The 26552-nt window shown below is 34.1% G+C and overlaps 1 protein-coding gene across 2 annotated transcripts in view; it reads right to left on the reverse strand.

Annotated features, from left to right (window-relative positions):
- The window catches only part of LOC134529458 (tetratricopeptide repeat protein 39B-like), a 207871-nt gene that overhangs the window by 62195 nt on the left and 119124 nt on the right, over positions 1-26552 (reverse strand). For both annotated transcript variants that reach the window (XM_063363579.1, XM_063363578.1), the window contains exons 8-9: positions 8458-8557; positions 3564-3629 (exon numbers count right to left, since the gene is read on the reverse strand). In XM_063363579.1, the coding sequence (XP_063219649.1) occupies positions 3564-3629; positions 8458-8557 (166 nt within the window). The remainder of the gene's footprint in view (positions 1-3563; positions 3630-8457; positions 8558-26552) is intronic.

A 26552-nucleotide genomic window follows, 5' to 3' on the forward strand; every position in this document is an offset into this window, starting at 1 on the left:
TTAAATTATAAGTAAATTCTTGATAGTACTAGAATTAGAGTTCCTCAATTTAACAGCCGTTTAACATCTACCCTCCGTACATATCAGAAAAAGAATGATGTAATTATTACATATCTCTAATTTCAATCAAATTGATACTATTTGTAAAACTTAATTATCTGGTCAGTATTTGCTAGTCTGAAATTTTTCTCTTTTACTTTGTTTTACCTATTGATATGTAAATATTTGATGTATTTAAGTTTGGTTTCTGATAAGTTTTTACCATTTTTATTATTTTTTGTTATTATCACCATAATTTTTGTCATTTGTGTAAATGATTGTATCTTTTTGTTATTTTGTGTTTACTGTTATTTTCTGTCTAATTGTTTAATGTTTATGTGTTGTTATCACTGCCGATGTATGGTACTCTGCCCTCGTGTGATACCATTTGCGGATGTCTTTCCTGCTATGGTACGGAATTGGGAGTCCATGCATTTGCAGTGATAGCTGTGTAGTGTGATAGTTGTGTCGTTGTCTGTGTTGTGTTGTGCCCACCATATAAGTCCAATGACTGTTGGTGGGCATGTTACAAATTTAAATAAATAAATGAATACTATATTTACAAGAATAAACATTTGCTAAATTCAGCATAAAGTCCACTAAGTTTATCACAAACTACAAATTTATATATATAAATAATATTTATTTTTATTTATTTATTTATATATATATATATATATATATATGTTCACAAGCCAAAAAGATGGATACACAATGGCTAGCTAACTGTTTCTACTGGTAGCCAAAAATTGTGCTGAAAATCATTTAAAAATTAAATTTTTTCATAGCAAAAGCAGCACAAATTACTGAGGTCTGTGGAAGGTAGGGGTGATTAAGTAAGGTGAGTGGCAGTCAGCTGCTGACATATAAGAAGTTTTATAGTCATCATTCAAGTTAAGGCTGTATTGAATTCACGTCCTCTGACACCACTGTCAACTGACCCCTGTAACGTGACAGCTCTGACACCGAGTCACTTCCTCACTTTGGGCCCTCCACAAATAATACCTGAAAAAGAAGTTACGGTGCCTCAACTCAGCTGTCAAGGTGAAATCTTTTGCAAATAGCTCACCAATGCTTCTTGTAGTAATGGCATACTGATTATTTACATCAGCGGCAGGTGCCAGGGAAGTGAACTAAAGCTGGATTGAATGTGCAACCCAACACTCTAGTGTTGAGTCAAGACCCAAAATCGCCTCCACTTCATTGGAGAATAAGACGAGTGATGAAAACATTTCCAGGCTCTGATGGGGAAGTAAGTGTAGCCGAACGCTCCCAGGACTTATTACTTGACCGATAGCGAAGCTGTGACTTTACCCCAAAACAAGTTGAAATTCTTATTTCAAGATGGGCAAGATGTTTTGTGATTTTAAAATACCATTTGTTCTTGTTTGTGCTTTGAAGCTTGGACGACACATCAAGGTATATTTTTTTTTGTTGCAGTGCTGTTGTTTGGATGCAGACCAAACTTTCTCCAAGCTTTGTGTTTGATGTAAAACTCAGTCAAACAAGCTGGCCATCTAAGCACAACTCAGTGCCAGGCCCTGCTACTTTCCACCAATTTTTGGGTGAATTTTAAGATTCCGTCATCATGGAACCAGACTGCTTGCCAATCAAAAAATGGTTGGTGGTTAAAATATGATTTAATTAGGTATAGTGGCATTATGTGGTTAGCAACATTTTCTTGGTTTTGTATTACGTGGTGAATTTCATGGGAAAATTATTAACTTAACATAAACCATATTATCTTGGCTCTATATATCCCATGTAGTCAATTTAATGGAAGAATTTGTTTATTTTAAATGTTTTGATGATGGAGACTAACTGACCAGTCTTTGCAGATGTTAAGTGTCCAACTTTTAAGCTGCTGAACAATTTAATTCTAGTTAAACAGTTTTAGCAGAAATTCTTTTTTAATGTTTCGGTCAGATTTTTAAATGTCATTTCTTTCCCCATTGTATAAATCTGTGCTGTATATGTGTCTGTAATGCGTTTTTCATACATAAGAATGAACTTTTAACTATTCTCACTGTCCTGTCCATTTAGTCATTCTACTATTTTTGATATCTTTTCCCTTGTGTTTAAAAATTCCCTAAGACAAACTTTGATTTGTTTAGGTATAAATCTTTTGAAAAAAAAAAGTAACCTTAGCTTGTATAACTATGTTTTATCACAAATTCCTCACACATTTTAAGCTAAAATAAAGTTTGAAAAGTAGGGGTGGAATTTTTATGCAAGAAAAGAAATTTTGTTGACTTTTTTTTTCATAAAAACCAAACATGTTGCAGTGAAAGTATGTTTAATTAAAAAGCAGTGTGTACAAGAGCACGCCAAACAATTTAAATACATTAGTAATTTGACAAAAACATATTTTGTTAAACTTAAAATAGAAAAACAAAAAACATGAGCCAAACTAACAAAGTATACCCTAAATATCGCCGTAGTACACACTAACCATAAAAAAGTACGGGCTATCAAATGTAGTTTACTGGGGATGAGACATAGTTCGCGCATTGCATGCAATCGGCAAGCTATCAATATCTAGATTTGAATACGAGCACACACTCTACAAGGGCATCAACGTAACCAAACATGACGCCAACTAGCGCTGGTTACATTTTTGTACGCCCTACACAACAGCGACCAAAAATTTATTGTTAAAACGTTTGAAAACATTTTAAAAGAAAATTTACACATTGGACAACTTCATATTTCCTTTAATTAAATAAGTAGGCGGTAATATTCTAACGAATAATGTATTTCAACTTTAACATAGGTTGTTTTATTGGGGGGGGGGGGGGGGGGAATTTTCATCTTATGGAAAAAATTAGAGGACCCAAACATTTGACCGTATTGCATGGGAAATTGTATTGTCTGAGTATATCTTAATCGAGTTTTACTATAATTGTAATTACTGTATTTTCCCATTGTAACTACCACTCTACCTGACAGCAACTCGAAAACCGATTGCTGTAGCATGAAACTTTGTCCTGTGAACTTTGGCAAGGTCATGTTTGATACCTACAGCGGAATCAAAAACATGATGCAATTTTAATACAATTTTTTTTTTACAAATTTTGACGCTTTAAAATAATGGTGCAACAATTATGCAGGTGTGACGATTATGCAATAAAACATAGTATATTTTCACGATTCTTATGTCAACTCCAAGGTTTTCTTCAGCATAGACCAAAGCTCTAATTGTTATTTTTTAATTTTACATTTAATTACTTCAAGGGTCCTCAGTGGTTGTGATCACTAATACGTAGTGCCTATAAGGCAAGGGCAGTAGGTTCAAACCCAATATCCCAAAAAGATTTATTTTATGACACCAAGTTGGCATCTAAGTGGTTCGGAACCCACTGTAATCTTACGATTCTGTTCATAACCATGCAACGTAAAAACCCTTCCATTCCATTCATTACTTAACCCCATTAAAATAAGCATTAATAGGGCTCTCCAACTTTAGCTCTATTCTTGGAAATAATACTCACAAAACACAAACACCAATGAAATGACTCACTTACTCTGCTTCCAGAAAAGCCGATAAATTCCAGCAGCTTTATTACACGTCCAGGCAGCAATGAGATCATCTGAAAAAAAAAACACAATTATACTATCATTCTCTATGTAATAAATACAAAAATACTTATGTAGTTTTTGACATTTTATTTTTAAATTCTTAGTTTATAAATATATAAACATTTAAAAACTACTGACATAATTAATTCCCGACATAGTACAAACAATGAATAATCTAAATAACATGAAAAATAGCAGAAACATTAGACTAATACAAATGACAACTATAAACAATTTGAAACAGAACACTGTTAATAACCAATATTTTTGCTGCGTGGTCATTGAAGTCGAAAGATGATATGAAGAAAATGGCGATGTACTCAAGTTGTCTAGAATAATTTGAGCACCAACTGCATAAATACTAGGCTATAAATTTAATAGAATATTCTAAAAGTATTTTAAACAATCACTTTGAAATTATGAAGAAAATATTTTTCATCTTCGATATTGGGTTCTACGCAGAGGCCCAAATTTTCAAATCTATGTAAAACAAACAGTTTTTTGATGGAAGAAGGCAGATTTAAAGTAACAATGTCTTTATGGTAATTTTATGATACAAAATCCACTCATGATTCAGTCAACAAGGATAAATCTCATCTGTCCACATGTATGCATGCCTACGAATTCTGGCAAAATTAATAAAATTTCAACCAAAATTATTATCAAAATGAACTAACTGGGCTGGCAACTGTCACAAAATATTACATTGAATTAGGATTGGCCTAATCCATAAGTATAAATTTGACTCCAACTCTGCATAATACAGAAAAAGTGAAGTAGAAGTCAAGACAATTACAGCAAAGCTACCAAGTGAGGTACACCATTGTCCAAAATAACCAACAAATGCATGGATTGCTTCCTCAAATTGACAATTACTTAAGTGAAAAAGTAAACAATTACAATTAAACATTTCAAAAGTTCAATCTGATAAACGACAATTACAATTGAAAATGACAATTTGAAAATTCTATTATAAAAGAATGTCTGAGAAATTAGTGCAGATATTCATCCTGTACACTACCTCCATTGAGATAAAAGATAACTTTAAACAGTAGAGATGGGCCAATCAAATCCTCAAGGACTATCTAATCCTTAGTATTCGAAGGTCTCAATAATTGAGGAAATATATTTGAAGAAAAATATTAAGAGAAAATAAAGCAAATTAAAAAATTCAACACTGATAACCTGAGAAGTTTACTAGGTAAATTTTTTCTTCACGCTTATCCTGTTACCATTCCCCAAGAGATTGTAATTTAATATGTAATAAATTATGTAAATAAAATTACAATATGTATTAATTCTGGAAATTTAGTCTGTGAAAGAACCATTTAAATAGTTGAATGTTCCAACATCATAGTTAATATTTTTATTTCTTGTGTATTATTTTATTTTTGACCCTTGAGACCTAGATTTAGATTTGAGATGTACCTTCGAGGTACTCTTTGAGATTCAAATTCGAGATTTGGATTCAAAGAAATTGGGATCTGGCCCGTCACTATTATACAGTCTTGCAAGTGCTGATCAGCATCTAAATATCACAGTTGAGAAGTGGGAATTGAAAACCTTCTAAAATTACATAAAAAGAGCCATTCATTTAGTGATAAATGATAATATTTACTATCTCACTGAAAGAAAAAAAGTTCAACAAATTTAAAATCTTGACAGTATTCTAAGAATACCCATATTCATTGATAAGGAAAGAAACTATTTAAACAAAAAGATGGATGCACACACATATAACACCAGGAATTCTACAAAATTTATGAGAGCAGAACACAACACACCACAAGTTAATTTGAAAAAAAAAGTTAATTATATGGGAATAAAACAGTAGAACTAAGATTATAATATATATATATAAAACATTTTGTGTTGTGTTGGTAACAGTGAATGTGGCATGTGTTTGGGTTGTACGAGCGGTAGTGGTGTAATGTACTTTTTTGAGTAATGAAAGCACAAGTGATTAATACGAAAATAAAATTGAAATTGAAGGGTATGTGTAATAATGAGAGTAGACGGAAGAAGAGAAGAGCAAGCTCAAGGTTATTTATACTGAATTCAAGTAATGATACTGTGTAGAGAAAAAATGTGTACTTGTGATTGTAGAGGACAGGAAAATGACAGTTACGGTTTCGAGAAAAGGAATAAATTTAATGGCAGAGTGGAAAATTATTTTGGCCAAAAATTATTATCTGGATCAGCAATAATAAAAATAAACATTTATCTCCATGAAGCCAATAAAGGTAAGTGGTCATTGTGGCTTTTAAAAGTATGTGATTGTGGGTGTGTAATTTTTTTTGTTTGATTAATGAAGGATTTCGATATATGAGCGAAAAGTCAGCAAGTGTGAGTAAATTGTTAATAAAAAAGATGAAAATTGGTTTGAAGGGAAAAAGTAGAGACTAAAATAAGTCCAAAAAGAGGTAGTCTGATATGTACAATTGTGTGTTTGAAGGTTGATCTAAGGAATAGGTGATATGTGAAAGTTAATATGTTGGGCTAGCACTAGTGCAGGTAATGAAAACAAAATGAATGACTGATTCGGTTTGGTCAGAAAATTATAAATACTTATAATATATGGACTGGACAGAACAGTGTAACATGTGGTAGAATTTGGTAATGCTGTTTGTATGTTACAATATAAAGGTATAAATGGGGTAAAATGTGAGTCATGTCGAGAGAACAGTTGGTGTAGTATTTATTTTTCACGTATTTCATTGTAGTATATTATGGGTTTAGGGTGTCGTAACAAAGAATGAAAATCTACTCGGTGTAGTTTGTTTTTAGATACTGGAATTTCAATATGCGAAACAAAAATTTCGAGATACATATTTCTCAGTATCGAGAAGTAGACTATAGTCCCACCCAGTCTAGTCAATTTTACGATATTTGTATTTAATTTTGTGAAAGTGACACGTTTCGACATAATATTTTCTCGGTATCGTGAAGTACAATACATTGAAACTCGGTCTACTGTATTGAATACAGGTATGTAAAATAATTATCAGAAAGTCACATGTTACAAGATTAAAATTTATCGGTATCGTGAAGTAGGCTACAGTCCCACCCGGCCTAGTCTATTTTGCAATACCTGTAATTTATTCCTCAAAATTGACGACTTTTATACAGGTTTTATTTTAGCTTTTATTTATCAAAATCATAAATTTTGGTAATAAATAGAGGACCGTGTTATATTTCACGATACCACCTTAAGTTGTAAAGTCTACAGAAACAATTTTGTCGATAAAGAAATATTGGTATCGTAAAAAAGTACTAGGGTGGGGGGGGGGGGAGGTTTATAGTCTTGTTTACGATACCGTAAAAGCATAGTATTCAAACAATGAAATACATGAAAAATAGTGGTTTTATTGTTCCCAGGCCAAAACTCCCATATTCCCGTGCTTCTCCCATAAGAAGTAGGGGTGGTAATGATGTAAGCGATACCACCTTGGAGACGTCATAAATATTGTTACGAATCGTAAACAAGATTACTTTCAATCTATCTCCAACCAATATCTGAAATAGTGAAATATGACTTTTTTGTACGTTCCTTTCATACTTTCAAATTGTGTTATGGTTGGGACACTTTATTGTCATAATTAATGCACTTGAAGGAACAAATCTAAATCTTAAACTAATGCTTGATTATATTCTATTATATGAGTTCAACATAACAATCCTGAGGCACGATAAACATAAATATGATTGTTATTTGGCAAAATAACAAGAAAGGAAAAAAATTAGACAGGAAAGTTTGAAGAATGTGAGGGCTAAAAATATTGTGAAAAAATATTAAACAGAGAAGAAAAGAAAATACACTATCAAAAAAAAATTTATAAGAGAGACAATATTTTTAAGATGCTGAATCATCATCCAAAACTGCCTATTCCAGGTCTCAGTCTTTGGGAAAAGCAGTTAGCAGAGTAAAGAGAGTTTTGCCAGGTAGCCCTAGCAAGAAATGAGCTGTTGTGAAACAGCTTGTCATAGAAGAAATGCCTGAAGCAAAAACAATTCTTTTTGCTAAAAGGAAATTGAAAAGAATGAACACAGACAATGAAACTAAAGACAATGTGTCAAATTTTTCTTAATGGACTCAACAGCAGTCTGGGAAAAAGGATCTACATTCTGTAAAAGATGACACCACTGGAAAGAAGGAACATGTGCATAAGACAGGTCTACATAAACTTCATAAAAGTGTGTTTCAAGCACATATGTCTTTTGCTCTTTGGGAGCTTAGCATCCCAAACCCACCACATGAGATTTCATACATTTTTATTATACTACTATACAGTCACATGCTTTTCATTCTCAAAAGCAAATTTAAAAAAAAATTTCAACAATTGGAATTTTTGGGCATGTTTACTTAATGAAATATATTTAACCTTCCTACCTGAACTTGTGCATCAGTCAAGCAAGCAGAAACAAAGGCAAATGTCTTCAATTTTATAAACTGCTTACTTTAATGCAGCTGCATAACCTTAAAAATCTTTACTTTGTATGTGTAAATTAAAAATACTTACAGGGTTCATAATCCTCCTTAATATTTTTTAAAGTCCTTAATTTGCCTTTTATTGAAAAAAGGCCCTTAAAAGTCCTTACACTTCATGTAGTAATTTTTTTTGAAAACAGCAAGGTAGGTAACTTTTCACATTTTTTGAGCTTCAGTCAGCTCCGCACTGGCCCAGCAATGTGGCCTCTCGAGATGTATTACTGTGTAGAAAAGCTCCTTGATCTTTGGCTAGGCTGATCTCACTTACAAGATTATGAATTTTTTAAAACTTATTTATACTTAAAAGGACTACAGTGTTCTATGGTAGCAATAACAAAAAAAAAAGTTACCAAATTGAAAGCACCAATGCCCATCCTAACTCCACTTTCAAAATGAATTTTGTGATTCTCATGTTGCCATTTTCTGGTGTTGAGGATGTTCATACATTCCCTGAAAGAAAACAAAAAAAAAAAGTATGTATGAATATTTAGGATATAAGTAATTTAATCTTAACAGGTACAGTCAAATTTCATTAAAATATAACTGAGAAGAACCATAATTTTGGTACTTTGAAATAATGAGGTTTGGACTAACCTAACAACTGCAAATTAGTTAAATCACAAAAAAAAATTATATAATTCCTAGAGGAAAATCAAATTAAGTTATAAATATGTAACTATGTTACTACATGCAAAACAACTATAAAAAATGTGCTATACGAAAACTTGCATATAATTTATTAAGTACAAAAACTACTTTCTTAAGGGATATTAAAATACAATTTTAGGTTAGGAAAACCTTAGTAAAAAATTGTTTTTTGCTGTGCTTTTCTTAACAGGCATTTATGAAAACAGAATGCACCAAAGTTTCAGAAATTACAATAAATTACCTACTTGGAGACTTGTGATGAATATCTACTTTCTAATCTGTTTTCCTGCATCTTAAACTGATCAATGGAGATGAGATCAGTATTTATTTTAAATGAAACTTCACAGTGTTCCTTTTTATAATTCTGTTTCTTATATACATACAATTGTTACCTCATGGGACAAAAACCACTTTGTATTACACAACAACCATATTTTTCATCAAACAATATTATATATTCTATGTAAGTTCTAAGGGGTGTGAAAACAATTAGTATGAATGAGAGTTTTGTGTTAACATAGTTTTTATTAATGAGGCTTCACTTTATAAAAATTCAACTGATTATTTACAATAAGAAACATTAATTTTACTTGCATAGTTGTTATTGGATAAGAAAATAACAATGCATACAATCAAGGAATAGTTTCATAGATAATTTTGGATATAATTTAGTTTCCTCCCTAATCTATAAAAAAATCTAATAATATTTATCAATCACTGCAATAATAATTTCAGTTTATTCATAATAGTGAACATTTCAACTAATGTATAGTCAGTCAGTCAATATTTAGGGTGCCATCAAAATGCACTGGAAGATAGATGTAAAAATTGTTTTATTTCTGCACTACATGTGTTTGCTAAACAGTTTATTCCTTGTAACAATTCATTATAGAGACAAAAACAAGTATGTGTATTATTCACTTTTTGAATGACTTGGTGCACTCTACTGCATTATGTCACAGGAAGCACTTTGTAAATGAATAAACAAATAAAAACATTAAGGTTTAATGTCTCGTAAACATCAAGATTATTAGAAATAAATGAGCAGTGAATCTGTGAGCTGGAGTAGCAATGGAGTGCAATGGTGTAAGTTATAAAGAGCACTTTCATGTTTGCCTCTAGCAGAAAAAATCAGGGTCTGGATCCGCCGAGAATCAAACCCTGATTACCTTGCTGGGAGGCAAGTGATCTAACCACTGACTCCACAGCTCTTCAAGCACTTTGTGACAAGGCATAATAGCCAAGGTATTCCATAAACATTTGAAGAAACAAAATACATGTTGGCTCCACTGGAAATTGGTGGGAGGCGAGTGATATGACCTCTGAACCACAATGGCCCTTCCAGCACTTTCAGATCGGCCTGGTAAAAAGGTTATCTGACTAGAACATTCACAAAACCCTCGTTAAAAAATAAATGATGAAAATGTTCACCAAAAATATTTATAGATGATCTGAATTTTGGTATGACATTTCAATTTCTGTACACTGTCATTACTGAAGAAAATTATAAGCAAAATGTTCATGCAGATTTATATCTAGTTCTTTGCAGATTTATATCTAGTTCTTCCTGAAAAAAAAAAACATCGTCCATCATTACTAGATGCTCACTAACCGTTCCACAAAGTTACCACAGCAAAAACACAATTGAATTTTTCTTGCTCAAAAATAAAATGTTTATAATTTTTGATGATGAAAAACATTCTGAAAACTCAGATTAAATCACATCTCGCAAATATGTCCAGACGTCGCTTGGTGTCGACGGTACAATCAAGGACACGCGTGTGCTTTGGATTGCAGCTAAAACAGCAATAGTAAAGATCCACTGTGGGCTGATCACACACAATATACAAGGGGGGACCCAAAAAAACTGGACTGAGAGCGTGCTACCATTCGTAGACGTAGTAGAGAGTTCCCCCGCTAGATGGGGTTAGTAAATACCTTCACTAAACAGCTGCCCAGAGGGCGTCAGATTGTAGGTTAACATTAGATCATAGCATTGCTTTTATCTTACTGTTCTAGTGTTCTGCCTGCGAAGTCATTATGGCAGATTTAAAAGAACAAAGATTGCGTTTCAAATTTGTTTCCTGCTTGAAAAATTGAGAACGTAAGCGTACCAAATGCTTCAGCAGGCTTCCAAGGAGGATGCTCTGGGTCGCACACAAGTTTTTGACTGATTTGGGCACTTTAAACATGGTGAGATGAGTGTTTAAGACCATGCTCATTCTGGGGGCCCTTCAACATCTCGAAATAATGAAAACGTTAAAAAAAAACCACCAAAAAATCAAAGAGGATTGTCGTTTCACGATCGATGAAATTTCAGAAGCGATAGGAGAGTGTTGAAGCTCATGCCAGCAGATTTTGACTGAGAATTTGCAAATGAGATGTGTTGCCGCTAAATTTTTTCCTCTCCATTTCAAACATGATCAAAAAAACATTAGATTGAATTTGAGCCAGAACTTGAAATAAGAGATTGAAAGTGATCCAAACTTTTTGACCAAAGTCACTACAGGTGATAAGCGTTGGTGCTACGGATATGACCTAGAAACCAAGCAAGTATCAAGCAAGTGGAAGACTCCCAAATCCCCCAGACCAAAATAAGCAAGACAAGTGGGGTTGAATGTTAAGATGATGATAATTGTCTTTTTTGATGTTGGTGGAATATTTGTTCCCCCTGGCCAGACTGTAAACCAGCACTTTTATTTAGAAGTTTTAAGAAGTTTGCGAGAGGATGTTCAGAGGAAACGCACGAAACTTTGGCGATCAGGTGACTGGTTCCTTCATCATGACAACGCCCCCACACACACGGTCTTACAAGTGAACCTCTATTTGACCTCTTAGGGGTGGTCTGTCGTTCCCCACCCTCCCTATTCGCCAGACCTAGCCCTGTGCGACTTTTTCCTTTTCCCGAGAATAAAGAAAAATCTAAAAGGGAATCATTTTGATGATATGGAGGTGGTAAAAACAGCTTCGCAAAGGGTACTGGAGGATATCAAAGTAGAAGATTCCAGAGGTGCTCCAAACAGTGAGAAAAAAGACTTGACAATGCATCGCATCTAATGGATTTTGTAAAAGAAGGTAATAAATAAATTTTTTAAGAAAAAAATTCAGTTTATTTGGGAACTCCCTCATAGTTTCAAGATTTCTAGTTCATATTTACAAAAAAAGGTTACATATTTGGTGCTGCCTGGACCATAAAGTTCATCAGTCAATACATAATTAGTAATTTGCGCGATCCGCTGCCTAATGCGACCTATTTAGTTCACATTGAGCAGAGTACTAAAGAAGCAACACAACTAAGTCCAACCACGCAGGGGGGAGGTTTCTGCCTGATTCGATCAGTCATACACAACACAGCTTTTTTGTACAAGGACACAATAGTACTACCAAAATTTCATTATACTTACATCTAGGCATTTATGTTAAGAACACACACAATTATAAAATTCTTTTCTGATTAGCTATGACAAAACCCTGATAAATTTACCACCTCCAGTGGGAGCTAACACCTGACGTATTTCCCATCATAAGAATATACACAATAACTACCAGAACATCTCTGTAACTGATAAACTGTCTGTCTGACGGCAACAGAGCATCAAACATCTGTCTTTACTTTACCAAAACCCTACCTACAGTTCTAAAAACATAATAAAATCTAAATGAAAACAAAACATAAATATAGGAAAAAAAACATATTTAATGTAAATAAAATACAGAAAAATACATTAACAAGAATAGTAACCAAGCAAACAATGTGAAATCAGTCAAAATGTAATTAAATGGCTCTTCTAAATATAACTTAATATCAAAATTAATTAAATATTAATGATAAAAAACAAATATGAAAAACCAGGTCACTATGATCCATCTGTATTACTAAAAAAACTATATTTATTTCTTGTGAAAAATCCTTACAAAAGCTGGGGAGGACAGGGTTCTGGAATGCTAACTTTTTTTGTCTATTTATTTGTCTTTCATGCCACTGGAACATATATGACTCTTTGGTCAAGATAGTCAATATCCTTCATGTACAAGTTATAAACTTACTACTACATTTCTGGTTTCCTACACTATACATAATTGGAACCACCAGTCTTCTGGTTCTGTAGCTGCTGTGTGCATGGTTGAAATAAGTTTCACAACTTGCTTGTCCTCCTAAAATACTTTTTGGACATTACCATCTTGGTGGGGCGGAACACAACTTTTCCTCTATCAAATCTTTGGCAGTAGCAACAAGATCTTTGGGAGATCTACGGTTCTGACCAAGTGATCTACATGTATGTGTGTGTGGTGACATCTAAGCACATTTTACTTAGACCTACACTATTGTAGTAATTGTTTGGTCTCCCAACCAGCCAAACAATATTTCAGGAATTTAATACCATCACCTGAATATACTGAAAATTAACACACTCACTTTCAGCCTCCCAAAAATATACAGTTTCAAGCCATTAACTGTCAGGTTTATTTTACATAAAAACTCTCAACCTGGCACCTCTCCAAGAATTAAGACCTCATCAGGTGAGAGCATTTTCTTGGGTGTGTAAACAGAGCAAAATTTGTTTGCAAAGTTATCAATAACAGGGAAATTTAGAGTGTTTGTTGATTGGATCTGCAACTGTGTTGACACTGAAGTGCAGGAACTTTATGATTTGAGAAAAATTATTCCTGCTTGTTACTTTCCCAAAACAAAATGTGAGTGATAAATTTCCCTAGATGTTCAGTAGTCTAAGAATTTCAGCTTTTTTACTTGGCCGAAAAAAATAACAAGAAGCCCAAAACCTGCCACATTTCTGATAGCGTACCATTTTTTTTAAATCCAGAATTAGAGGCTATGTTGCAATTTAAAAGAAACTGCTGTTTATAATTTGTTTGTGTGACTAATAACTAAATTAACTCTTCAGTAAAAAAGAATTTCAGATCATCAAAAGCACTGAATAGTAAGTACGCTCATTTAGTGGTTTTAGGGAAGTTATTTGTACTCCACTCACACTAGTAAATAAAGTTTTAAAAGGAAGTATGACTGTTTTACTCCCAATATTCAGGCATGGCATTGGTTTTGAAGAAGACTTATAACAAGTCACAATCGTGCCCGGTTAAGATGACGACTGTTCCTTGCACAAACAAAAACACTTAAAGAATTTTTCAGCGACTGTTGCAGGTAGTAAGTAGGGTGTGAAATTCTGTTAATAGTTATATAATTATTCGAAAGACTGTTACTCTTGGTATTTAAATAAACAAATTTTATTTAATATTTAAATTTATTCTTCTTACAATGACAAACTTACATATTCTTTACAAAATAGGTAGGCAGAAAACTCACTTTCGCCGATTGTTACTCACTGTTCTGTGCCTTCACACCGTCGTCTAGGTACGAAAATACATGGGAAATAAATCCCGGTGGAACAGCGAACTACCGGGCCTACACCGCATGTCTGGGGCCTATAAATTCTAAATAAATGTCCGAAAATCTATTAAAAAAGAAGGTATATATTTAACTTCGACACAGCCCCGGCACCCAGACGTAAACTTATCCACCCTTAAAATATCGTAATACATTTGTGAGTCACTGCCCCCACACATCCTTGCCGCACAGCACTCGAACAACGACTGACGAAACTCAGCACATCACCAGCTTACAGAGAAAATCACTTAGGTGGAGACTTCTCCGAAATACTGCTTTACTATTGGCTACACATATTATTCTTACAACTACTATTCAGTGCTTTCCCCTCTCAGCAGGCCTTCCCCTAGTTCTGTCGCATGTGTCTGTCTTTCTCTCACACCTGTCACTTTCTAATCTAATACAAAATTCAGGGATTCCCCAGTCCTGGCGAACGTCTGAATCTCTCTTACACAGGATGCGATAAATTGTCTATCATTTCGGCGTTGCTGTGAGGACACGTCTTTCTTTCTTTATTTTTACCCACAGTACTGTCTTACATTCAGACATGTCACCACCACACTATGAACCACATAAGTAATAAATTTTATTTAAAAAATTACGATTTTAAAAAAATCAAAATATTAAAATCCATACTTACATAAACAGCCAAGTGAAAGCCAGTAAAATTATAGTAAAGATATTTTTCTATATAAACTAATTAAATATCAAAATTGAATTACAAGAATATTACCAATTAAAAAATATAAATACAAAACTAGGTCACTGTGGCCTTGAACTTACATATCCAGCTGATCCCTTCTGAATGACAAAATATAATATTCATTCCTTTAACAAATACTCATAAAAGCTGGGGAGGGCAGGGTCTTGCAACATTATAGACTTTTTTTGTTCTTTACTTTTTTTAGTGACATGAGCATCATTAGATATCCTGGGAACTGTGCCATTAATTTGTAATGTTGGATACACAACTTTTTTTTGTTGCTTCTTTAATTTTGGGTGGGCATTTAATTTTCTTTCCCCATCGGGGACTTGGCCACTAACCATGCTGGTCAGCAGTCACATTTTCTCTTGCCACATTCCTTTCTCATGCTGCCTTGGCAGTGCCTTCAGGTTTCTCCCGTCTGCATGCAAGTACAGATGTGTAATCCTGCACACTTCCAACATCACAAGCACATCTCGTTTCTTTTGCACTCTCTCCAGTCAGCACGACCGAGCACGGGCATGGTTAGGTATCACGACTTTGCAGTGCAATGTTTGTCACATTCTCATATCCCGTTCCAGCCCTCTTGAGCACACACAGTATTGCGTGTCGAGACAAGTCTGCACCGCACATCCAGTCTATGCCAGCTTGGCTCACATGGCGCCAGAAGTTTCCGCATGCCCTTTCACCTTCCTGTTGTTCTAAGAACCCGGTGCTGTGCTAAAACCAATCCCCCTCTCTTGGCCCCGCCCCATCACTTCCATGCTAGGGTTGCCCAAAGTCTATGCCCGTGCTCATGGCACTGCCTTGGTGAACCATCTATGGACACTGCAGGAAATAAAATACCCCCCCCCCCCCCTTTTTCCACTGTAATTATTGAATTAGCTATCAATGAACACTAACTCATGGGGCATCTGTAACTATGACCCCCACTTTAAGCAAACTCATGGAGCCCTTCTCCAGTCCTATGCCTAACTCAAAGCTCTGACTGCCATCTTCCGGCACCTTTGCCAAATAGGTGAGCCTTTTAGTTCATCCATTTTCCCACTCTGATCGTCACTTCTCAGTCTTCCCCCTCCCCCTATTTTTCTTTTCACCATTTCTCTCCCCCCCCCCCCCCCCAAACCGAACCAAGGGCAGCTTTAAATACATTTGCAGAGCTGCCAACCTCAAATCACACCCATCAGTAATGGCAATTAGGTATATGAAAAAAGTACGCGTAAATCATGCACGATAAATTTTCCCTGGGGCATTATAACACACTCTCAAGATAAAACAAGGACAATAATATGCAAAAGAAAAAGAAAAATATGAATACAATGCAAATTAATGAATAAAAAAAATCTATTTGAACAATACAATCATCTGAATATGTAAGAAATATTAATAATTTTACTGGATATTTTGAATCTTCAATTCAAAGTATTCAAAGTTAAACTTTAAAGCAACTGTCTTTTTATTTGCTTTTTTTTATCCTGGTTGGATAAGAAATGTCATGTAAACAAACAACAAGGCAAACACAAGGACTTGTAAACAATAACTGCGTTCGTTACTTTCGTTTCTTCAGATGTAGCGAAAAAACGAAGATATAGATTTATTGCTCGTCACGGCTTTAAAATGTTCTGCATGTTTCTTTGATTCAATATGCCGTCTACAGTCATCCCTTCCACCATGTGCAATCGAAAAGTCACACGTGCATACATTACAAAACCGTGGCGTTCCAAACATTTGAAAACGACAAGCATGGCCATTCTTTTGAATATTTAAGTCGAAAGTTCTGAAGACTTGCGTGTTTTTTTTCCCAGATACACATTATTCTGTCACACGCTTCATTTCTAAAACCGGCACTGAAGAACACAACACTATCGAAAAACATAAAAAAAATTCACGTCTGTAGACACGACAAAAACACTATGATGAAAAAAATGGCTTTCAAGAAATAAATTAACACAACACAGGTTAGCCAAAGTACCGTACAAAAATTATCGTGATTTAAGTAGCCTTCAAACGATAAGTCCGAGAATATGTACTAGTTGTATCGTACAACGGACGTAATACCATCCCATTATTATTTGAAAACACGAGAATTAATTTACTTATTTCGACAGTACATCGTACATGCGCACACTTACTAGTTCCGTTATTTGTGCAACCAAGCGATGTATTCAAACTGCGTTCACGAAACAAGCACAGCAGAAACGGAATTTTCTCCGTTACCATGCAGCACAAAGCCTCGTTTCCGTAATAAACCAGCGATGTTCCGTAATTCCGTAATTCGGGGTTAAAATCCGTAATAATTACGGAAAATCCGTAATGGTTGGCAGCTATGCATTTGTCTCTAGCCCCCTTGAAGCAGTCTCTGTGTTACTTCATTCAAGTACAGTCCAATGGATCTGCTTTGATTCGAATGTGCAACTTTGAAATGGAATCACCGTGTAATTATATACTAGGGATTTCGTCCCTCTCCGTCTTTTACTTTGCCATTGGTCATGTAGTTTTTTAGTGTTTTTTTTTTTTTCCTGATTTCATTCCTACCAAATTCTCCGGACTTTGTGATTTTTCTACTATAGATTAACTTCTGGATACCCCTACGTTGCATGGGTTTCCCCAGTCTGGAACCTTACAGTTTCCTGATTACAGGTCTATACCTCCGTCTCCCCACCAGACTATTCTGGGGGCGCTTTTCTCAGAGTTCTCAGGATATGCGTGACTGCCAGAAGCCTAAGCTAATCAGTGATTATCTTCCAGCTCCCTGGACCAACCCTCACCACACATCCGATGCCAATATTAACCAAGTCCAAAAGAATATGAATTATCGTGTTATGGTTTTACCCCAGTATATTTTCTGACAAAGTATCACAATTTTCTGACAATGAAATTGTTTATAAACAATAATATCCCAAATGGACTCACCTGCCAACAGGTAAATAAATTTGTCTTTATTGTAATCAGTGAAATTATGTTAAATGCTAACTAAGAAATAAGTTCACTGGTCAGTTTTTTTTTGTATTTTTTTCTGGAGAACCAGGCTTAATTTTTTTTTTACTTTTTCTGCTTTTCTTTATTAAACAAACTATTCAGAAATGACTATTAATCATTAAATATGAGTACAAAGCAGACTTAAGAAGTAAGTATTGCTAAAGTATTTCTTTCAGTCATACTGAAATCCTTATGTTTAACTTAAGGATCCGATAAAATGCAGGTAGCAAATGAGTGTCTACATTCCTTTTTTAAATTTAATTTTGTGATCATGCTTTCCCTCCCTAGCATGTCTTCCACGACTTGTGTTCTTCTTCACATTGGACAAACAGCCTCTATAATTAACCAGTAGGGAAGGCACCATTATAGAGCATAACTTTCATTTTGAGATGATTTTACTAAAATTTTTGGATTCGCTTACATAATAATCAGAATATCAATCATCTTTTTCCTTGGCAAAACCATTGAAAATATTTGTTTGTTGTGATCTTACGCAATCTTTAAATTTCTCTTTGCAGACTGACACCATATTAGCAAAACTTACAATAGCAAAATTTCAACAGTACTATCCACTGCTGGTCAGTAATTAAAAGAGTGTATGCTGGAATTGACACGTTGAAACATCAACAAATGCCACAGCATGTCCATAGATTGATCCTTGCAAATGTGATGAGTTGTTGAATGCAGACATGCATTAGTCGCAAACATGATGTACTGTACAACTAAACATAAACCAGTGTGTCTAATTTTGTGATACTTGATGGTAATGTGCTAACCAACTATTGATAGTCATCACATTACATACTACTTTTTTTGCTATATGATACACTATAGATATTTGATGCAGTTGCATCATTGTTGTAGTTGTATCTTTGCAGCTGAAACATTATAATTCATGATATGCAGAAAGAGTGTGTACTAGGCTGTTGGAACAAGAGAGGTGTTGTTGCTCATTAGGTCATAATCCTCAATAATATGGCATTAAATATCCATAACATTGAATAGAAAAAATTTTGCATGTAATAAAAGAGAGCTAACCCTGGGTGTCTAGATTTGGTGAAACAATTTCATAACTTTTTCAAGAAAATTTAATAACATTTTCTTACAACTATTTATATCAAAAGGTTAGTTTTATCATGCATAGTAAAAATTAAACTTAATACAAAATAGATCTACTATGCACAAGAGTGTGATGATTTTCATGTTAGAAAATAAAAAATAAAACTTTTCAGAGATAGTTTAAACATGATTTGAGTGACGAGTCTCCAACACTATTTAAAATACAACTAAAAACTGATGTGGAGCAACAAAAAAAAAATGCAAGTTAGCAAAACGCAAAAGTTTTGAGACTTCCAGTGCCACTTCTGTTTATTTAGGATTTTTTATGAGACTCTTGTGACAAGTCTTTCACTTTCGTTACTTTTTTGTAACTTTTGTGACCTATAGACATCAAGAATGCCCTATTATTTTGAAGGAAAAAAATTATTTTTAATTGGCTTGATATTTTGCAAAAATGCAGTATCTAAAATCTATTTTCAAGGGTGAATATCATCCCTACAAATTTTAGCGTACAGAGATTATAGGTATGTTCTTTCTTCTGTAGCCCTGAGAAACTAAGTGACAAAAATTAAAAAGATTAAGAAAATTTTAAAAATTGCTATTGTTTCCCACTATATCATGTTTTGGTAATCAATACTTTCTCTTGAAGACACGTGCATGGCACAACATGACCTTTTAAGCTGATCACAGATTTAATAAATAACTTTTTTCTAACTTCTACCATCTAAAATAATTGCAACACATCAATACAAAATATAATTTTATCTGAACAACAATTAACACAAAATAGCAAAAGTGAACTACAACAGACACTGTCTAATTCCAATTTTACGTATTTTGAAATTGTGAACGATTCAAAAATTGTTTGCTGATTCTATGAATTTTCAGTTTAATCAATGTAAAAATTAGTGTAGATTAAAAACTTTAATTGGATGATTTCAACTACATACCAAGAATGTCTAGTAAACATGCTGAATACATAAGGAAGCAACAAATTCTCTTTTCACTAGAGGAGGAAAGGAGACTGTAACTTTGAGACTAGTATTGTGACAAAGGAATGAACTCTCAAACACATCATCCCTTTGCAGAGATGCCAAGTACTACGGATTTTCCGTAGTTTCTACGATTTTCGTTACTTGACTACGGCAATAAGGATGGTAGGTTAAAACTACGGATTTAATGCATTTTATGGTTTTTCGGTTTGTTTACATCACGTCGCAGCAATATGTGGTATGTTGTGTTTGTGGTTCCATAGATGTATGCATGTGTGATGTCACACTTGTGAAACAAAATGCCCTAGACTCACGTTTCGTAACATTTTATTTTCAAGTGTCCAATAATGACTCAATATATCTATGCCATTTCGTTTTGCTTTGTTATTTTCCGGTGTGTCGGTTAGGTTATGTGTGTATTGATTCCGTATGTATGCTACACTACATTTGGCGTGTTATTTGCGATATAATGACAGAAAATGTCGAAACGTAAAAGTTCTATCACTGAAAATATGTGCGAGCCTTCAAGTTTGAAGAAATCTAGCGGGCTACCGAATCAGCAGTATCGGAGATCTTACATGGAAGAATATCCATGCCTACAACCTTCAAAAACGTCTACAAAGTGTTTTGTGAGACGTGCAAGTGTGATTTTTCTGTAAAAAACATAAAGAAAATGGTAGCCTTAGAGGTCAGTGTAAACCACTTACCTCTTTTTTCACATCTGCTGAAGACACGAGTGTTATTCGTGCAGTGTGTTATTTCACACGATTTCTCATTGAACACAATTTACCGTTATCAGCAGCTGATCATGCAAAACCGTTATTTAAAGCAATGTTTCCTGACTCAAAGATAGCAGACAAATATTTGTGTGGGAGAACAAAAACCACCGCAGTTGTGAAGAGCATGTCTGATGAAACGGTCGCAGGTATCGTAAATAGGATTCAGAACGCACCCTTTTCTTTGGCAACAGACGGCAGCAATGACAATAATGATTGTAAATTGTATCCTTTTGTGGTTACATATTATTGTGAAGTAAAGGAACAGGTTATGACACTTCAGCTTTCACTCGTTGAGTGTTTTGACAACACAGGGGAAGGAATATTTAAGATATTAGACAAAGAGTTGAAAAGTATGTCATTGAAGTGGGAAAATTGTGTGTCATTTGGATGTGATAATGCCAACACCATGATTGGTAAGAATAAGGGTGTTCTTGCATTTCTGAAGCAGCAGCATCCTGCAATGATAATACAGGGCTGTGTGTGTCATCTACTTCATTTGGCATCAAAGAAAGCAACAAAAACATTGGAATTGGCTTTCAACGTTGAATCATTCTTGGTAGATGTATATGTTTTATCTTGAAAAGAGCTCTAAAAGAAAAATGCATTTGAATGTCTGCCAAGAGATGTGTGGACCTGAACTTAAAAGCCATAAGATACTGAAGCATGTTAGCACTATGTGGTTATCTCTCACTGAATCGGTAAACAGGGTTTTAGAGCAATGAGAAGCACTGAAGATAATGTTTCATGTTGGGGAAGATGCCAATGCTAGTGGAAACCATGACAGTAGATTTATTGGTGTGAAAACTGTGATGGAAAGTGGCCCTTCAAAACTGTATCTATTGTTTTTGAAAAGCATCCTACCAGTTTTCATCAAATACAATGTAATGCTACAGCAAGAAGCTCCATACATACACAAAGTTGCTATACTACTAAATTCTTTGCTCATGGATTTACTAGTGAGGTTTATCAAACCTGATTCTTTGGGAAAGCAGTCTGAAAGTGGTTTTAAATGTCTTACAGATATAAATGTTGTGAACAGAAAAATTCAAACACATAATGATGACCTTGTGATTGGTGTTGCAACAAGGCAGTACATGAAACAGGCAAGTACAATTGGGTCTTTGTCTGCTGATGACATTAACAAGTTTTATAAATGTGTGAGAAATTTCTATGATGCAGCATGCAGATATATTTTCGACAAGTTTCCCATTTCTGACCCTGTTTTGAAACATGCAGAAGTTGTGGTGATTTCAACAAGAAGAACGGTTTCATTTTCATCAGTACTTTTCTTTGTTGATTTATTTCCAAACTTATTTTCTAGCTGTGATAAAGATAGATTGGAAGTTGAGTTTTCTTTCTACCAGGGAGATCCCCTAAATGAAGACATTTTGCAGACAGAAAGAATGGATATTGCGTGGGCAAAAATTTCCAAATTAAAGGATGCATCCAGGTGTAACAAGTACAAAGAACTTCCTAAGGTTATGCTTACAGTGCTTGTTATACCACACAGCAATGCTGCGACTGAGCGCATATTCAGCATTGTTCGCAAAAACCATACAGACTTCCGAAGCAACTTGAATACAAAGACTCTTAGTGCACTGTTGGTGGAAAAAACAAACATGGTGTCATGCTCTGAACTATGTTACCAAAAACACTTTTCAAAGAAGGACCTCATGAGCGCCAAACAAGCAACAAAAAATATGCTGCAAGACAAATAAGTAGTAATGGTTTTATGTTAACAATTCACCTCGGATCGTGCGTACACATTTATATAATTTAAGGTAAGAGTATATTAAGTTATTTAAATTTTTTTCTTATATGTATTTTGAGTGAATATTTTTTTCCTAATTACAAGTTACCTTTAATTTAAGGCCGTGTTTTGATTGTTTTATGTGTTTAGCAGACATTATTTGTTCAAATACGGTATCAACCCTCCCCAGTGTCTCCTATTTCAGAAAATGTTTCTTAAAATAATAATGGTATTTCCACCAGGAAAATGGTTTAAATAGCACCATTTTGCACTTACTAAACAAAATTTTCCCGGGGGAGGGCCCCTGGATCCCCCCCCCCTTTTCCCTCTTTATTATGCCAAATGTTCCTCACTACTGACAGGCACTCCACAAGGTTGGCATCTCTGCCTTTTCTATGTTACCTAGTCAATAGCTAGGTAACGAGCAGGGAAATGTCTAGTTACCAAATGTCCTAACTGTTAGTTTACTTTAATTTTGGGCTACACATAACTCCTCTAGGATTGACACAGTACGAATTATTGACATAGTTTTCACAGTGTCAATATGACAACATTCTCAGATCACTCATTATTATCTTGCTTCATTTGAGTTAACTATGTGATGCTATGGTCATTTGTAAACATATGTTACCCGCATTCCCTTATCCATATGAATGCTAGATTAAGATTTTTCCTAAATTATCTTGCTTTCAAGTATCATAATGCCTGATATATTTTTTCCTTCCTGCCACTTAAGTTAATTCAAATCTATATCAAGAACCATTTTTTTTATTAAAAACAACAATAACTGTGGTATAGTTAAATAAAGCAAACTTTACATGTGTGGAATATTAGCATATTCTAAGTAACCTGAAGCTAAATAATTTTCATTAAAATAACCACTGAGTAATGTTTTAAACTATTCCATTTCTGTTACCTATAATTATTTTACCTATTCTAAAGGCTTCATATATAACTTACCTAAAAATTTACATGCATCTATTTTCCCAATTAATCCAGCCCATCGAAGTAACGCTGTTCGATTAGCGCTGTTTTGAAGTAACGACACCAATTAATTAGGGCATGATTTGAAGTAGCGCGGTCATATATTCGAAGTAGCGCTCTTTCTCATCCACATAATTTATTTTCATACGTGCACAATGTAACAAACAAAATGCAACAAATTAAAAATAAGACGGCACTTGTGTAACATAAACATTATGACGAATCAAAAAAAAAAATTACCTTTTTATGTAATAGTTATTCGCTTCCATCACATATTTTTAAAGCCTAATTAAAATTGCACAGTAAATAATATTTCGTAAATACATTTTCCGACGCCTACGTGTGTGTTTAGCTAATGTTTATACATACTATGCTGTCTTGCAACTCAGTAGCAGCTCTAGTGGTAAATGCCGGAAGCTTTCGAGGCTAGTTCACATCTTGCATGACAGGCTGCGCTGACTCCTAGTCGTGCGTACACAAAGTAACTTTTTTTTTTTAGAATCAATTTCAATATAAACTAATTACTAAACCTAATAAGTACAACATACTTTATCCTGTGTTACGTAAATTAGTAATTTTGAAAATATGGCGAGTGAAAGAGTGGGTTCGTTTTCGAGTGTCGAGAAAACTCAGCGGAAACGTTTTAGTTTAGAGTTTAAATTAAATGTGGTGAAAAGAATTGATTCTGGTGAGCGACAGACTGATGTGGCTAATGCCTTGGGACTTCCCGGTTCAACAGTGAGGACAATATTAAAAAACAAGGAAAAAATTCTAGAGGCCGCGGCATTAAGTGCACCGTCCCAAGCAACACAAATATCAAAGGCGCACCCGAGCATAACATAATGGTAGAAATGGAGAAATTGCTAACTATTTTTATTGATGACAATGCACAGCATAGGATACCACTAAGTGCTGATATTATCAAAGAAAAGGCACGAAGTTTATATGAAGACCTAAAGCAATCGTTCCCTGAGGAATACAATGCACAGAAATTCCAGGCCAATAATGGATGGTTTAATAATTTCAGAAATCGTTCAAATCTTCACAGCACATCCATGAAGGGCGAGGCTGCGAGTGCAGATGCTGTAGGTGCACAACAATTTGAGACAGAACTACAACAGATAATTGAAAAGGGAAACTACTCAGACCATGAAGTGTTTAATATTGATGATACTGGTCTTTTCTGGAAACGGCTTCCGAAGAGAACTTTTATTTCCAAAGAAGAAAAGTCTGCCCCAGGTGTGAAGGTAGCTAATGATCGGTTGACATTGTTGTTGGGTGGAAATGCAGCAGGAGACTTTAAGTTCAAGCCTCTTTTAGTTTATATGATACACTATAGATATTTGATGCAGTTGCATCATTGTTGTAGTTGTATCTTTGCAGCTGAAACATTATAATTCATGATATGCAGAAAGAGTGTGTACTAGGCTGTTGGAACAAGAGAGGTGTTGTTGCTCATTAGGTCATAATCCTCAATAATATGGCATTAAATATCCATAACATTGAATAGAAAAAATTTTGCATGTAATAAAAGAGAGCTAACCCTGGGTGTCTAGATTTGGTGAAACAATTTCATAACTTTTTCAAGAAAATTTAATAACATTTTCTTACAACTATTTATATCAAAAGGTTAGTTTTATCATGCATAGTAAAAATTAAACTTAATACAAAATAGATCTACTATGCACAAGAGTGTGATGATTTTCATGTTAGAAAATAAAAAATAAAACTTTTCAGAGATAGTTTAAACATGATTTGAGTGACGAGTCTCCAACACTATTTAAAATACAACTAAAAACTGATGTGGAGCATCAAAAAAATGCAAGTTAGCAAAACGCAAAAGTTTTGAGACTTCCAGTGCCACTTCTGTTTCGCAGAGCAGCAAGAAAATGCGTACAAAGAAGAGGCGAGTGATGATGAAACTCAGCTTATGCCTACATTAACGCCCAAAATTATTAATGAGGCACTCCAAATTTTTGAGAAGGGATTTGAAATATTGCGGCAAAACGACCCAAACACCGAGAGAAGTTCAAATGTGATTCGAAGCATGGACAGTTCCTTAAATTGCTACAAAGTTTTATACCGGGAAGGCAAAAGGGCTGCAAAACAATGTTCAATTGACTCATTTTTTAAGAAAAAACTGAAAGTATACTGTGATGATGACGATGCAGGACCTTAACACAAACAATAATAAAACTTTTGTGTGTTGTTTAGTGTTGAAGTTGGCAGACATGCATGCTATAAAAACAGTTGCGAATTTTGTTTTATACCCTTATTTACGCTATTGTTTTAAGATAGCATTTTGTTAATAGAAAACGTTAAATTTATTCTTCTCTATTTTTAAACATTCAAACTGAGCTTATATGTTAAAAATACTATTATTTTTAACTAAAAAATGTGACGTATACACATGCTTCATAAGGAAATATGAGGTTAGTAGGCTATCTACAGTTCAATTATGCCGCCTCTGATAGTATTATTTTAGGTTATTTGAACTTTAAATGCAATTTATACATTTATATTTTTCTTTAATTGTATTTAGATGTGTTAACAGTATGTAAATACGTACATTTAAACGAAATAAATGTCATATAAGAAATAGTAAACAAACGGATTTCAGTGGCTGGAGAACCAATTATTATGAATAACATGCACTCTAATGGCAAAAACGTATTTGATTTAGCGCTGTTTTGATTAGCGCTCTATTTTCCTGGAACGAATTAGAGTGTTACTTTGAGGGGCTGGTGTATTTCTAAATAATTTGTAATGTAAATACTTTCTTTGAATGTAGTTCTTAGGTAAAAAAAATTGGTTGTCTGTAAAGTCGGTTTACGGACGATAGTTTAATGTGACGTCATAACAAAACATTGATGAAATGATTGATCCAGAAGAAAATGAAATATGCAATTCGGTCTCAGATTGAGCCATAATAGGTTTTTGCAACCAAACCATTTAGGCATTAAAAATATGTTATTCTTTGAGAAAGTAATTTTTTTTTAATTTTTCTATCTTTTGTATGATAAAATCTACCTCTGCATACTTTTATGAATAAAATTGAATCATTTTTATTGAATTATAACTATTTTGTATGGATACAAAGGAGTGAAATGAAATCTACAATTTAATTGAAAAATTTACTTTTATTTG

Source organism: Bacillus rossius, chromosome 2, assembly GCF_032445375.1.
Source record: "Bacillus rossius redtenbacheri isolate Brsri chromosome 2, Brsri_v3, whole genome shotgun sequence".
NCBI lineage: Eukaryota > Metazoa > Arthropoda > Insecta > Phasmatodea > Bacillidae > Bacillus > Bacillus rossius.